The 16,957-nt window shown below is 39.7% G+C and overlaps 1 protein-coding gene across 9 annotated transcripts in view; it reads left to right on the plus strand.

Moving 5' to 3' along the window:
- cacna1g (calcium channel, voltage-dependent, T type, alpha 1G subunit) overlaps positions 1 to 16,957 on the plus strand; it is a 164,445-nt gene that overhangs the window by 78,344 nt on the left and 69,144 nt on the right. For 5 of the 9 annotated variants that reach the window (XM_067577231.1, XM_067577234.1, XM_067577238.1 and 2 more), the window contains exons 10-13: positions 1,976 to 2,161; positions 5,272 to 5,386; positions 7,251 to 7,406; positions 15,138 to 15,257. In XM_067577231.1, coding sequence (XP_067433332.1) covers positions 1,976 to 2,161; positions 5,272 to 5,386; positions 7,251 to 7,406; positions 15,138 to 15,257 — 577 coding nt within the window. Of the gene's footprint in view, positions 1 to 1,975; positions 2,162 to 5,271; positions 5,387 to 7,250; positions 7,407 to 10,837; positions 10,904 to 15,137; positions 15,258 to 16,957 lie in introns of all 9 variants that reach the window. The other 4 variants (XM_067577236.1, XM_067577237.1, XM_067577239.1 and 1 more) reach the window with 2 other exon arrangements.

The following is a 16,957-nucleotide window of genomic DNA, read 5'->3' on the forward strand; positions in this document are numbered from 1 at the left end:
CCGACAACAGCTGTTACATCAACACCTCATATATTGATCCATTTCTGGTCCATGTTTTCCTTTTTAAACTTTGTAAACTGCCACCAGTGAAATATAACCTAAATACATATCCATCTTCAGTATTATATAAGAAAAATATATTGCTGTAATGAACCATGGGGGACATCAGTTAAGACAAAGCATTACGGTATAGTGATGTCATGGTTCTAATGTAGGTGGTAAATAAATAAAGAGCAAAGCGATCACAAACTATAAACAGTCTCTGGGAGTGATGCTGCTGTTTGTAGTCTGGAATATTGTACTAAACAATATCAGCCGTCCATGAGAATTTGCAGGGCAAAGCTAAACCTTTGAGTCTCCTGGAGGAGATGAGGAGATTTCACTGGAACAGGAATTGTACACTTGAATTTGTCAAGCTTACGGACTTCAACTGAAGTGATCGAGAGATGGAGCAAATATTTGCTTTGATTTTGGGAGATAGGCTTCTTTGTTTTCTTTCGCCAAGTGAGATTTGTAGATCAATACTACTCTGATTAAGTATAAAACTATAGTCAAGAGACAGTCAGCTTAGCTTAGCATACAGTTTTTCAAAGGTCTTTTGGTGCAGTAATAATCCTTATGTGACAGCTGGGTGCAGTGACTTCCAGTCTTGTCACAGTGAAATTGCTCAGAAGCACAGCGTGGATGGATAAACTATTGTTTAAAAAAACCACATAACTGGTCATTTTCACACTCCTGATCATGTATGAATTGAATGAACAATATAAAATGAGTTATGCATTGAGCCTTAGAGGTGATGGTAGGTGTATTTTCAAACTTTGGACAGAGCCAGGCTAGCTCTTTAACTCTGACTTCAGTCTTAATGCTAAGCTAGGCTAATTGATTCCTGTCTGTAGCTCCATATTTAACGCACAGACATGAGAGTGATAAGCAAATAAGGCTGTATTCAGACCAAATCAGGCGGTGCGGCGAAAATGCCAGTCTTCCCATTCCTATGAATGGGGGTAGTACTGCTCAGCTGCGGTCGTTTTGTCTGCTACAGCGCCGCACCGGACTGCAGCCAGAAAGTTGAGCCAGAGTCAACTTTTGGAGAAACACAACCTGACGTCACAGCGGCTGAAGGCTGCGGTGGCCAATCACACCCGGAGATCAGACTGATCAGAGTTGTAAACTCTGCCATGAGGGAGGACAAAGATGTTAGGATGAGGAGAGGACATTTCTCTTTATATGATAATGTTAAAAGTAAAGTTAGACTTTGCTGTCAGCTTCTCGACTCATTTTAAAAAAGACGAGAGAGAAAGAGAGAGAGCTGAGAGCACCAGCGAGAGAGAGAGGTGAGAGAGAGAGCAGCTGTGGTCGAGCGAGGTAGAGAGTGAATGAAGAGAGGGAGCGCTGGCAGCGAGAAAGCCGGTGAATCAGATCGATAAAAGGTTATTTTCTGATTGTTTCACAGCGGTTACATTCTATAGCACAAATAAACACGCCCACACCCCCACACACCTCCACTTGACCCTGCGGCTGAACGCTGCACCGCCTGATTTGTTCTGAATACGGCCTAAGTGTGGTTCCTAAAGCACTATCGTTGTTTTCATGAACACTTTATTCAGTAATTGGCTGAAAATGTTTACAGTTTTAATCATTCATATTTGACATATTAGTAATGAATGATTTTATCATAAGTGCTAAATAATAAGGGTTGGTGATTCCTGATATGTAAAGTATAACTGAGCAATATGCAACTCCCTATAACAAAGATGTAAGTGATCTTTATAATGCTTAAAAATTTTAGTATGTAATTGTGCAGCATTACACTAACACTTAATTTATGTAGTGCTCCATGACACCTGAACTGGATGCTGATCTTATCGTTAAAACTGCATCTGAGAATTTTAATTACAGTTCATTAGACGTTGGATCTTACATGAGTTTAATGTACGTGTGTGTGTGCATGTGTGTGTCTCTTCTCTTTGGACAGCGTGTGGGAGATTGTGGGTCAGCAGGGTGGGGGCCTGTCGGTGCTGAGGACCTTCCGGTTGATGCGAGTGCTGAAGCTGGTCCGTTTCATGCCGGCCCTGCAGAGGCAGCTGGTGGTGCTGATGAAGACCATGGACAATGTGGCCACTTTCTGCATGCTGCTCATGCTCTTTATCTTCATCTTCAGGTAGGCAGCAGGAGAGTGAGTGACCTCACATTCTGTCTTATACTGCAAAAAAAGAAAAAAAACTTGTATCGATCTTACAATCTCATTAAAAAAGTGTGAAATTCTTTAACTCATGTCTAATGCTCTAAGGCATTTTCTCAACTGTGTGATGCTGATGGAGGAACAAAATCAAAGAAGGTTGAGATAGAAGCCAGACGAGGTAAACTAAAGACAGGACAGATCGGTGTAGGTGAAACTGAAAGCAGATGTGGAATCAAAGTAAACTAGTAGATCAGTACATTGTAACGTCAACATGGGAAGCAAGGGAGAGAGAAGCAGAGATCAGTAAAGACATGTGAAAGGAAGAATGAGATCATTCGACGGGATGACAAAACCAAGTAATTCCATCTTTTCTTTAGCAACGCTTTATTCTCCTTGGTTAGGCCTGTAGCTGAGCTCAACAAAACCCAGTATGTGGAGGTTCTCTGCACAAACACACATTCACTTAATCATTTAAAGAAAAAATGGAATTGTAAAATTTTGTTGAAGGCCTTTTTTTTTTTTTTTTACATAAATTCAATATGCAGGGGACTAGAAACCAGATTGATATCTACATATCAAATAGCAGGTCTTCATATTGCGCAGTAGGACTGCATGTGTTCACCACAGACTGTCTTAGTTGCATTTAAAAATTGATACTTTACTCATAATTCATAAGTAATTCAGCTGCATGTACCAATTTCATACACCTACCAGTGACAGCATTTTTAGAAAGAAATATATTATCATTATTACATAAATCTGGGTTTTATTTATGGAAATATATCATTTTAAATGTATATTAATTTTCTGTCATTACTATGAGTTTAACTTTGTTCTGAAAGTCAAAGGTGCTTTGAAGTTCTGGAGGCATCTGGTGTCCAACACCTTGCTGAGACACTTAATGTTGGGTTTTGCTTTCATTTGAAACCCATCTTTACCTGGTCAGCTGCTCTGAAAATATTTTTACACTCAGACAAAATTCTTAGGCTTTATGTTCAGTCATGGTTATATAATACTTTGTTGTGTTCTTGTGAGAAATTTTAGAGACTTTAATCATTCATTGTCTCTTTCATAAATAGCAGTTTGTGTTTGGGAAATGGCATATGCATGGTGTTTGTGTGCATGTACTGTTGATTCACCCGACCATAGATGTTGTACTAAGACTGTGTGTGTGTGTGTGTGTATGTAAGGTATATATATAAGCATTTGTTGCATCATTTTAGCAGCTTGTTGGGCTGTGTGTATATGTGGACACATGCATGTGAGGGCGCACACAAACACACAGAGTTCTGAGGGATTTGTATATGCATAGATAAACAGCTCTTGATTTGAGTGAAGAGTTGCCAAGTTGACACAGCGGAGGCCTGTTCATTGATCCCTTCGCTCCAGTTGAGCTTCGGTGTCTGAATATAAGACAGACTGCAGTGCAGACTCACTGCTGCTTCATAATAATAACACCCCCGATTACATGTCTTATGTAACATGACTTTCTCTCTGTCTTTCTTTCTTGGCATAATGCTAAAGACACATCAAAAATTATAGTTAGCATGAAGCTATTTCCTTATCTTTCTTTCTCTTTTTTTTATTTATTCTTCTTTCCTTTATTCCAATCCATATATTCTCTTTCCCCTCTTTATACATGTTCAACTGCAAAAACTATCCATGTTACTAAGTCTATAGTAATACGTTATACTTGGCAACATGTATATCTTGGATAGAACTGGGTTTTAAAACCTTAAAGGAAAAGCTAATCGTTCTGGGATTTATGCTTATCCTCTTTCTTTTGGAGAGTTAGATGAGATCACTTTCTCATGTACAGTATGAGCATTAAGTATGGAGCTACAGCAAGGAGGGTGATAAGAGTAGTTTATTATAAATACTGGAAGCAGGGGGAAACAGCCAGCCATGCTCTGTCTAGAGATCAAAAATTGGTTTGTTTAATCTGTACACAAACAGAAATGTAAAAACAACAATTTGTGGTTTGGGGGAAGTTTAATGCAATAACAATTTTTCGATAAAATAACATCCGGGTGCCATTACTTCCCAAAGTCTTGTCATCACATTGAGGTTGCCTGGCAACCAGCAGAGATGTTGCATAGATGTTGAAAAAACTGTTTTTCACCAAGAAATAGTTAAAGCATGTAACTCCCTCTAAAATCACTAATAATCTTTTTTTCCATTTCTGTTTGTGTGCAGATTAAACAAAGAAGATACAAGTTAATTAGTGACTTTTAGAGGTTTTGGTAGATATTTTTAACTTTAAAAAGAGAGCCAGGCTAGAGGTTTACTCTTGTTTCCAGTCTTTGTGTTAAGATAAGTTCATTTTCTCACTCTGGGAATGAGAACTATTAAATGTTGAACTATTCCTTTAGTTTCTAAACTAGTGTAAATTCATCTTAACTGGATGGAAGCTGAGTTGTGTCTTTGTTTCCAGTGCCAGTGATCTTCATTTCTTTGAGTGAGGCTTAGAAAAAAACATAAGGTGACAGGGCCATGTTTTGTGACGCTGTCCATGGTGCTGAACCTAACCTGGCATGAGCACTTCATTTCCACTCCCTTTCATGGCAACATTTCTGCAATAATGCATCGTGGGCCAACTGATTCTGAACCAATGAGTGTTTGATTACCTGACTGACAGTACTCCGTGTATGCTGCTTTTGTTATCTTTGCTAATTTTTGATCATAAAAATAGTATTCAGCTCTTACTTTTATGACTGCCTTTTGAATGACAATCCTCTGGGCAGTAATTGCCGTTAATGTTCAGTATATTCTACCACTGTGGCAGTAAAGTGTATAATTTAAGGTGCAATTTGTTTTGGTTTTTGTAAATATATTTCCACATGTTCAAGTAAAACAAATCTGTATCTGTGCACAAACGATAAGGCAAAAAAAAGTGGAAACTAGTGAGTTACTTCTTTGACACAGGTATACTCAGTGTGGTACAATCAATGTTGGTTGAACAACAAAATCAATTTAAGCATGATAATATATGTGTATTTGTACAGTCTCTAACAGTTTGGTCTGATGTAAACATTTACGCATTCTTTTTCCTGTTTGTTGTTCCCTGTCCTTCCCTCCTCTTGTGTCAGTATCCTGGGGATGCATCTGTTTGGTTGTAAGTTTGGTTCAGAGAGGGATGGAGACACTCTGCCAGACAGGAAGAACTTCGACTCTCTTCTATGGGCCATTGTAACTGTCTTCCAGGTGAGAATAAACCCTATCCTCCCCTTCTCTTACGCTAAATCTTCACATTCCATTGTGTTACGGCCAATTTAGCTTGTGCTTTATGCATGACTTCACTGTCTGTTGAGATCATAAATACTTAGCAGTAGGATGACCTAAAGATGTGCAAGTACATCCAGCATCACACTTGTGATGTGATCAGACTTAACCTGCTGAAGTGCCCTAAAGCAAGTAACTTAAGCTCTCCCTGCCATTGCTGCTGACTGAACCTGTCCCCAGTCACAAGCTGAAAAGACAATTTCCTCCTGAATAAATAAAATATATCAAATCAAATATTCTTCACTCTACCGTGCCCTCTCTCTCCTTTGCATGGCAATCTGCCTAGCCTTTATCTATCTGCCACATTTTTTCCACTCATCTAATTTCCATTTCCAAGTATGTTACATAGATTAAGTAGGCTTGCCTCTTGCATCATGTCATCTTAGATTAGTGAATCAACTCAAACTTAACTCAAAGATCCTCTGTGGGGTCTAACATCCATCCATTATCTCTGCATAACGCCATGTATAGTATTTATCACCCCTTAATATAGTAACCATTTATAATTCATTGAAACATCTGATGAGGGACTGTGTAATGTGTCAGCATGTCTCTCTGTACAGAAAATTGTACTGACGTGTCTGTTCTCATGATGTTACGCAAGGAGGTTTTTTTTTGTTTTGTTTTGTTTTTTTTAACATGTGGAGAGATCCAAAGAATGAATCATGCTAAGCTATGATTCAGGGGACGAGTTCAGCAAACACTCAATTCTGTCTTATTTCAAAGGTTTTGTATTGATAAAGTTCCAGTAAGTAAAGACAACACGGAAATGTAAAAGTCTTCATGACTATATGATTCAGTCGACTGAATCAGTGACATTAATGTCGCTGATATCACTGATTTAGCTGATATAGTTATAAAAGCTTTTACATTTCAGTGTTGACTTTCCAAATGAAAAACATTTCATTTTATGTTTTTGAAACAAATAAAAGAGGAGTACCACTGGAACTTTATCAATACAAAACCTCTGAAATAAGATGGAATTGAGTGTTCGCATGATTCATTCTTTGGATCTCTCCACATGTTAAAAAAAACAAAACATGTTGGTGTGCATGGGGCTGTATAGTGACAATAATAGTGAAAATTTAAAGATTTTGGATGGTGGTGTCTTTATTATAAGCCTTTCCAAAACACAAGAAGTTTATCTGCTATTAGCATGTCCAGCTAACTAACTTACATAAAGCTAGACTTACTTCAGAGTCCAAGGAGCACATCGTCAGCTAATTACTTAAGCTTGTGGGACAACAGGTAACAAATTAAAATCCCTGTTCAAGACTAGCATATCCAATGTAGTATAGTGTAGTAATTCCCCACTGTGTGGAAGCCAAGCCTCAAGCTATTGGAGTTAAGGCTAACATTAGTGGCTCTGTCCTGGTTTGTTTACACTCCAGTGACCCCAGATAATATTACCCAAGATATTGCTATGTTTGCCAAATACATTAGCTCATACTAATAATACAACAGATTAAAAATAAGTCAGCAGAAAACATCAAAAAGTCTGTTGGAAACTGTTTTCAACTAACTCATGGAGCTAATGTTAGCATAATTATCTACCTAGCTATAGCTGATAAAATCTGCCTGCGACAGTTTCATTTTAGCTGGCAAAATCAACGGTTGCTGGCTAGAAATGAGAACTTCTTTGGTCTATCTCTGTCTAACATCAAGGACCCATTATTTCAAAACTTAAGAATTTTTGAAACAAAAATGCAACAATTGCCACACAATTATATGTTTTTATGTTTTTTTTATGTTTTTTTACCTTTTCCTCTCTTCTCCTCTTCTCTAGATCCTAACCCAGGAGGACTGGAACAAGGTATTATATAATGGCATGGCCTCCACCACTCCCGTAGCAGCTCTCTACTTCATCGCGCTCATGACCTTTGGCAACTACGTCCTCTTCAACCTGCTGGTGGCCATCTTGGTCGAGGGTTTCCAGACGGAGGTATAAAGTTGCTGGTCACACACGCACAAAACTGAGTGAAGTACCATCAAGCTAAAGTTGTTGAGCTATCTTGTCTAAAATTCAGTCTTGAAATCTTCCTTTTTTAAAAGCATACTAAAGAAATTTGCCATTAGTGTGAGATTGTTTATCTTCTCTTTAACGCAGGTCAACATGTTTGAATCTTGCAGAGTGATCTGGCTTGCTTCCAGGCCTTGACACAAATAATATCTGTGGAGGGTGAAAGTGCATGGGATACTAGTATTAATAAATTCTTATCATTTTGCTCTGCTAGTTTTTTAGAAAAATAAGGTTTTAAGACTGAAATATGAAACTAAATTACTCAATCTGAAGCACTTTTTTTGCACATTTTTGTGATGTGCAGACACACACTCTGTAGACATTAACCTATACCTTGACTTGCACTCTCCGCAGCAGGTTATGTAAGGACATGAGATCACACTAGTTGCAGCGTTTCATTTTCCTCTCCTCTTCATCTCCATCTTCCCTTTGCTGTCAGCTTCGTCTACTCCTCCCACTCTTTCCCACTATCTCAGCAGTCATCCTCATTATTGTTCTGCTTATTTGCCAATGCAGTCATGCCATAAAGTGTATCATAAGAAAACTATGTCTGCTAGACTAGACTGTGTATCAGCCCACATCTCCCACATCCCTGCTTTGTCTTCTCCTCAGTCTCATGCTCGAATACCTTCTTCTCATGCTCCCCTAATCTTCTCCCTCCCCAGTACAACCCCTCTTGTGTCATAAAACAAAAGGATATGGTGTGTATCCACCACCACGCAATGTCTGTGATTTTTCTTAAGACAGAAAAGGGCAAGAAACAGCACAAAGTGAGTAAAGGTGGATTAATGGCTGTTATTCATTAGAGACACCTTGGAACACAGTTCTCTTGAGCATTCTTGGGTCTGCTGGGAGCAAAAAAGTTGAAAGTCATTGAGTAACCTCACTTCAGTTTTCAGTTGGCCAATCTGGAGTGTACAGGGCTTTATTCAAGACAGTTAGAGTGATTGGGAGAGAAGAATAAAGGGTGAGACGAGATAGAGGGAGTAAATCACACAAGTATTCAGTCTATATCTGGCTGTCTTGTCTCCCCCCCTCTCTTTCTTTCTTTTAGGGGTGACAGCACCAATGCTTTGATCTCTGACACTCTTTGGCTCTTTTGCTGAGAGAGGAGAAATTAAAAGAGGAGTGGCAGAGAGAGTGGTTAACAATCTCCTAAAAATGGATTAATTGGAATGGGCTTCTCCAACTATTGCTTTTATCTGCTGTACAAACATAAAGTGCAGGATTATGGTAAATGGAATCACATGAAGGGTTGGGTGCATTGACCTGAGGCTGCTGAAGATGAAGTATCTGCGTTGAGGCCAAGATTAGAGTGAATGTATTCCTGTTATTATTCTGACGCAATAGTGCTCCCTAAATGTTCTTTAGCAGGCATGGATTTTTGGTACCTCTGACGATGTCATTACTGTAACTGACAGTTAACTAGTTGGCCAACATTGTTAGGTGTTGCTTATTCCATTTGTGATTTGAGCACTCCGCATATTACTCTGTAGTCCTTATGTTTCTCTGTACATTATTTCATACATTACTCCTTGATCTGTATGTTCCTCTGCATTCCGTATGTTATCTCATACAATACTTTTTACTTTATTCTGCACATTACTCCGTAGTTCGGACATTACTCCATAGTCCATAAATTACTCCATAGTCCGTATGCTACTCCATATGTTGCTCCATATGTTATGATGAGTTGTGATTCAAATGACAGGGTAGATAGGGAGCGCTGAGGTTACAGAGCTACTAATTGCTGTGTGTTTTGGCAGTCTTGTCATTTCCCCATCACCCGTGAAAGAGAAACAACTAATGTTAGCTAGACTTTCTTCTCTCACAGTAATAAATCGGTAACACTAATATGTAGTCACAGTAGGCAGCTCCTTTCAGTGAATAAGCTCTAAAACCAACTGTATGCTACCTTATTGGAAAAAGGGGAGAATATGCCATGTATCATTGTTAGTAGGATATACCACATAGCATGCTGCAGTCAGTAGTACATCACAGAAGCACCGCATCTCCTAGCAATGCCAACCCTACACATGTAAGTTAATCGCTGCCATGGGAAACACCCACCCAATTACTTGAAGCTTGAACACTATTTCTACTAATATATCAAAAATTGGACGTAAATGAATGTTTATAGTGTCTCGTCTTCGTTAAAGTTTGACTTCTGTTGAGAGCTAGGGGAGGAATGAGAGAGAAGTCTTCAAAAACAAAACAGACTCTCAAACACACACACATAACCAAATGTAGAAAGCCCTATGGACTATTAGCTGGTGTTCTGTTCTTCCCCTCTGCTCTTCTGTATCATTACAGAGCTGTCGGCTTAATTCTCCCTCTCCTTTTTCAACTTTACATCCCTTTCTGCACACACTAAGTTTATTTTTAGTCGGCCAAACTTTCCCTGCGTCAGGGTTGCTAGGTAACGGGTGCTTGAATGACGTGAGCCAAGCCAGGAGAGATGTACGGCTCTGGAGCCAAGACACACACACACACACACATAGTCACGCACACAAAGTGCATTACTTTTAATGTCCATATTGCTTTGGGTATAAAGGCAGAAGGGAAATAATCTTATTCAGGTGGTTTTGGTTTTTTTTGGTTCTCTTTGCTTGCTTTTATTTTCTTGATTTAACTCCTCCATCCTCTTCTTCCTCTCCTTTCCATGCCCATACTCTACTTCTTCTCGTTCTCCATTATCCATCTCTTTCTCTTATTATGTCTCTCTGTCGGGTTGTGACAGTGTGTGCATGTGACAGAATCCAATACCCGCTGCAGAGAGTGCAACCAGACCGATCCAATTCTTTATAGAGACCTATTAACAGAAGAGACACAAAGTTGTTCTTCTTTTTTATCACCTCTGACTATGACAACAAACATACATTTCAGCCATGCAAACACAATTCACACAGAAGCAAACATATACACTGTATGTGTCAGATGCAGAGGAATGCTTCCGTGCCGAGCACAAAATGTCCTGAAGAATGCATATCTGTACTGCACTGTCATTAAACTTATGTGTATGTCAAGATCATTTCCATTACTGCTTTCTGAGAGAATGTCAATGGACCATATGGAGGGTAAAACATGGCTGTGCTCTTCACTTCTACTTTCTGGACTTTTCTGGCCTTTCATGCTTTCACCTAATTCAAGTTGCTGAAGTGCACAGCTCATATGGCACACTGTGCAATGCTCTGTTGCATGGTGAAGTCGAAAAGTTACAACAGGCTGAATCTCCTTTAACTTTCTTCTTCTGCTCTTGTCTACTGCTGTGGGTCCACGTCTCACCTCTGTGCCTCTTTTCCTGTGTGTGCCTCCCTCTCCTGTCCGGCTGCACCGATCACTTCCACTAATAGGAAGTGTCCAAGCGGGAGGACTTGCATGCCCAGCTGAGCCTAATTCAGCTGCCTGTAGACTCAGGGGTATGTACAGCACTGCAGCTCTGCTGTCCCTCCCTCCATTTAATTGACTAACTGCCCTCCCCCATCCTCCCCTCTGCCCTCCCTCTCCAATCGTTCTCCTCATCCTTCCCTATAGAGGCTTTGCATTTATGTTACAGATCTCTCAACAGCCACAGTTTGGAGGTCCATTTAAAAAAATCTTCTCATTATTGGTTGAATATACAGTAACAGAAAGTTGACTGGCCAGCTTGATAATCCATCACATACACTAATGTAGATAATAATGTCCGAATCCAAACTAATGCCAGCTACTAGTGCCTTAAAGGGTCAATTCACCCAAAGTACAAGAAGGACCTGTTTTCTAACTGGTCCTTAATGGAGCCAGTGCAGAGAGTTTCAATCTTATTTGCAGAGGTTTTAGATATTTGCCGCTGAGACTTCTGTCACAGACTTAATACAATGGAGTAGTGAAGTAGGAGGGGCTATTTCAGGAATACAAAAGTCCAGAAGTAGAAATACAGTTCATTTTCTGCAATGAAAGCCATTGAAGTGCTTCCAAGCCATAGATAGGCATGAAAACCTCTTGGTTGAATCATCAGTACAAAACATCAGTAACTGAGGTAGAGAGAGAAGTCATGGTGAGAGACATTGAATCACAAAAACTAAAATTCTGTTTGGTGCATCGCTCATGGCAACCAGAAGCTTAAGATTGCACAAAGCCGACAATGCATTGAGTAGTTTGAATCAACCCTTTTTGGATTCTGAGTCAACTTCGGATAAATTTGGCATCCTTGATGTGGTGTTTTGTTCACAACAACAATAGCTGCTTCTTTTCCATGACAATGTCTTAACTAACAGAAAAAACATGATTTTCCACAAAGTTGAAATCATTAAAATTGATGACCGTAACTCATCATAAATCTTGGAGACCCTCGTATTAAGGATACCATTGAAACCATTGGTTTAAAAAATAGTGAGAACTATCCACAGCAAGGTCTGTAAATTGCAGGATATCACCTTGCTATTTATATTTCAAAAGCCATTTTTCAGTGCTTTTTGCACTGTAAATTAAGTTCCACTGTATTGGGTGGGCAGCAGAAGTCTCAACAGTGGGAATCTCAAAACCTCTGTTGAACAATCTGCATGGCTCAATACCAGAAATGTTTAATAGAAAAATATATTTGTTTTTTTTGTTTGTTTTTTGTAATTTCAGTGAACTGACCTTCAAAATGAGTATTGTGCAAATCAAATGTGTTAACAAGACTGGTGTGCTACTGGTTGTTTCACTATGAAACAGCCAGTCTCCATCCAAACAGCATAGGTTTCACAAATGCTGAATGGCAGTTTGTCAACTATGTTTCCAAAAACAGAGGACCTCCAATATGGCTGCCAGAGGATGAGTCACATCACCTGAAAGTGCACTAACCCTGCTTCTTGCATGATGCCTGTGCTGCTGAGACTAAAAAGGGCAATAACTTTTTCAGAAGGTGTTTTAGAGTGACAACAAAGTTTTTAAACACTTGCATCACTTTGCCGTATGTGTGTGTTTTCTTTCTTTTTTTAGTCCTCTTTAAAAGCAGACTCCACATCAAACCTCAGATTGAATGCTCACCTCCCACTAGCCCTCCACCCCTCTCTTTGTCTTTCTAGCCTCGGGTTAAGAACGCTGCACAGGCGCTGCCAAAAATCTCCCTCTCTCAGTCTATGTTTTATCTGGCTGGAGGATAGAGACAGACTGAAGGGGAGAGGGGTATGAGGGGGTTGTGGTGCCGGTTTTTTGGGAGGCCCCGGCACAGCCAGATAAATCCAGGAGGACTAGAAGATGGGAGCTAAGAAAGAGAGCGGGGGAGATCAACTCTGTTTGTATGACTCAGGCTCTTAAGGCGAGGCCAATACACTCTGTAAAATGAGGCCTCTGAAAAACATATGGTAGTAAGTCTTGTCCTCTTGTCCTCTAATTTTACACTGCTGAATGCCATCCAGAACTGATTCAGGACTTTTCCAGAGGGTAAATGTTCCAAATTGTTCTGAGCTTCTTTTTTTTTTTTTTATCAGGTTGAAATATAGTGGCCTGCTGGGGGCCCAAGCTTGAAATGGGGATTGTGAGTGGAGTCTGCCAGCTGCTCTAATGGTTAAACCTGTCATTACATTGTTATTCTCCTAATATTGTCTCTTATAATTGTCTGGACACTGTAATTTGTGTATACTGTATTATATACTAGCCATATATGAAGGCCCAACGTAACCAGTATTAAAATGAAATTCTTCAATTAAATTGAAATTTAATTAAAAATCCACTTCCTTTTTAAAATGTCCATTTTTAGCTATGTTAGTGGTGTGGCTCTAGGAATGGCAATGTCGGTCTGTTGGTCATTCTAACACTTTGGTCCAGACTGAAGTATCTCACCAACTCTTCATGAAAGTTTGTACAGATATTCATGTGTCCCAGATGGTTTTTCCCAATGACTTTGACATTTTGAAGTATCATTTGTAAAAGTGTAGATTCATGGCAGTGGCTTAGATTCATTCATGGTAGTGTTATATTTTATCTGTCAATGGAATTTTCATTTTTGCAGTAATGATTTATTTTGGAACTAAAAAACTGAATTTGAATTGAAATTGTGTCATGTGCATACAGGTGGATTGCAATTTGATGAAAACATTTCATTTAAATATTGGCATCCCTGGGCTTCCATAGATACCGATGTATATTGTTGTGGATGTCATTAATGCCTTGGTGTTAGGTTAGAGGTCTGCTGCTACAACACAGGTATCCAATCCAATTCTGGGTTGATGAGTCTCAAATTCAACTGTGGTAGGAAACAATTTTGGTGGACACACAAGCACACACAATTACCCCACTTCCTCTTATCAACATCCACCCTCTGTCTCCCATTTACACCCTTTTTGAAGCAATGTAATTGAGATCCCCCTGTGAGCTGCCGGTGTCTATTATTGTCTGGCTATCAGCAGCAGGCCTGGTCTGGCCCATCTCCTGCTCTCGCCACCATGCCCAAATTGGGGTGGCAGAGTGTAAACAAGCTATCCAAACAACCCGGCTATTTTAGGACCAGGGATTTCCCTCGAGTCCAGCGCCCCTCTTGTTCCAAAGCTATCGTCTCCACCTTCCCTTTCTCTTATGAAGGCTTCACCGTCTAAATGACTTGGTGAGAATCCTTACTTCTCCTTCCCAAACTTGGTTGAATTCTCCCCAAACAGTATACTCAACACCAACATAAAAATCTGCAGAAATATAATCCAGTTCACGTTTCTCCCCTCCCCTGGTAAGTATTTAACCAGTCACAGTTCTGTGGAGGCAAAGAGAGAAGTGTTGATTACTCATCCTACCAGTCTTATTTAATTCCATCTACTCCCAATATGCCCTAATCTGGAAATGAGAAAACTTAAAATGCATTTTTTGGTTTGACTGTAGCAGTGAAAACTTTAGATTATCCCTAACTGGTAAGGTTTGTTTCCGATTTTGGAATTACAAATGAATGCCTGCCTGCAAAAAGGTTGTACGTTCTGTAGATGGAAAGAATAAAAAACACAAACGGATGACAGAAAGATTCAGGAAGACAAAACTAAATATGAGAGAAAGCAAAAGAGCGGCAACTGTGAGAGAGCAGGAAATTTGGAAGATCAAAATCAAGTTTGAGCTGGATAAATCTCTCTTGCAGTCTGATGCAGTTTCACTGACTTTATTTAACTCATCTCAGCAGACATGTGTGTGGGTCACTAAATTGCAGTGCCCCCCTGACAATCTGAGGATTAGGACAGATCAGATCTTCAGATCAGTTTCATCTTTTTGACTAGATGGGTCAGAGTCTTACAGCTGTAACTACTGTTTGTATTGACCGTAACAAAAATGTATAGTATTGCTGTTCACAGGTGAGGCCAGACTGTAGTAGACTAGAGTCAAGTACATTATACTGACTACCAATGCAGTGACAGGTTGTTATAATAGTTTAATAATAGTGTTTTCTTGTTTTATTATGTAGCCTATATATTCTTGATATACACATTCATCCAAATCCACACCACAGGAAAACAACCCTTACTTTGCCCTTTGTATCACTGGGCATGCTTAACAGGCCTTAGCATGGAGCATACTCAGCAACCAATCTTCAAAGGACACATCGATGATGATAATGATGTCTATGTTTCCATCTTTTGAAAACCTGAAACCAAACCATCAATCTTTGAAAACCTGAAACTATTCCTTTAAGCCAGCTGTTTCATCTGTGTGCCTCAGAAAGGAGAGCTGAGGGCCAGGTTGTCCCGTCATTCTTCACCTGGTCCTGTCAGGTCTACCCCTTATGCTTATACCACAAGGCCCTCAAAACAAAGCCTCTGGCCTAGCTTTGATTTCTCTGTGAGTACACACATAAACACTCCGTTACACTGACCTTAACACTGACCAGAGGCTACTGCATATACAAGCTCCTAACGGACCACCGCTCAGCAGGAACCAAAACCAAGACCATAAAGACTAACTGCTCTCCTCTCTTTCCCCGTACCTGAAAAAGAGAGAGAGAGAGGAGATAAGGTTGAGCACCCACAATGCTTAGTGCTGATGCTCCACTGGGTTTGTCTTATCACAGCTGTCGTGTCTGATTGATTGTGTGTGGGTTTGATGAGCCCTGTGGGAGAGGGGCTCTTGCTGTGGTTAAAAGTTTTTTTTTTTTTTAATTTACTGTGCGTCTCGTGATAAATTGTTGTGTGTGTGGGATGTGTGTTTGGTTAGCAGAATGTGTGTGTGTTGTTAAATATTATACCTATTATAATTATATTTATGCAAAAAAATTTAAAGCATCACTAAAGGAAAGTTAGCCCAAATTTTCCTTATACAGAAACACTACTACTATTACTACTACTACAGGTGCGATGTGTCTAAACAGGTGTAATGTGCTAAAAGCCTGGTAGCTGAGTTCTGTACAGTCTGTAGCCGATAGCTTTTTGCTCCAGACAAGTAGAAAGGCTGTTGCAATAATTGAGGACAGTGGTGTGCAACTACAGATGCTATATCTACAAATGATGTGTCCCAGAGGAAGCATACATAAGAAAAATAAAATTGGTCCCAAAATTGAGCCTTGAGGCACACCATACTTTACATGAGAAAGTGAAGAGACATAGTTGTTAAAACTTAAATACTACCACTATACAGTTCTGTACTACAGACAGACTAAATTTAAAAGTCAATAATCAAATTGTTTGTTGCAGTTATGATAGGTAAATGTAATGCAAAGAGAAAGGGGTGACAGGCTGTTGACAAATTTTCAGAAAATGCATTTCATTTCATCTTTCCAACCCCATTATTTGAAGTAGTAGTAAGATCAAGCCGCTGTGATAAATAACTAGATGCAGGAATGAGTGATGAGCCTTGCAACCACAGAGCGCCTCCAAGTAGCTCTTGAGTTGATTGGCCTGCTAGTTCATTAGCATCCACTCTCCTTACCTAATTTTCTCACACTCCACAGGTCTGGGGAAATCAGTCTGGGGCACAAAAATAGTGGCTTTTACTGCAAGATTAAATGCAAATGGCTGTCTCAAAGATAGCCATACCCAACATGCCTGCAGTAAACAAACACAATATGCAGTACATCCACATCCACTTTGTCTTTCTCTTACACTCATGACAAGTATCGAGAAAGTAATTTGTTAGTTTAAGAGGAGGTGCATGGTGATTAGGTCCCGAGGCTTTTCTGCACACAGTTTATTCACTTTACTACCGTAGAGGTCTGGCTCACGGGGTCGACATCCTATTAATCCAACATCCACCTGGCACCCTCTCACATATTAATGTCTGAGTCTGGAGGCTCTGGTATAGCAAACAAATATAAGCAGGAACTCTAAGATTCACTGCATTAGGTGTATTTGTAGAAGGTGGCATGAATCAAAAGGCTAGAAGAGAGTAATTAAGAGAAGAATGGAGCTTGAGAGAATTCTGTGGAAGATCATGAGGAGGAATATAAAGATATATAAGTGGGGGGTAGTGGGAGAGACTCATCATGACATCACTGTCTGGAATAATGATAGAGAATAAAACAAGGCATAAGCAGTTCTGCTGCTCTA

This window comes from Thunnus thynnus, chromosome 20 (genome assembly GCF_963924715.1).
Source record: "Thunnus thynnus chromosome 20, fThuThy2.1, whole genome shotgun sequence".
Lineage (NCBI taxonomy): Eukaryota > Metazoa > Chordata > Actinopteri > Scombriformes > Scombridae > Thunnus > Thunnus thynnus.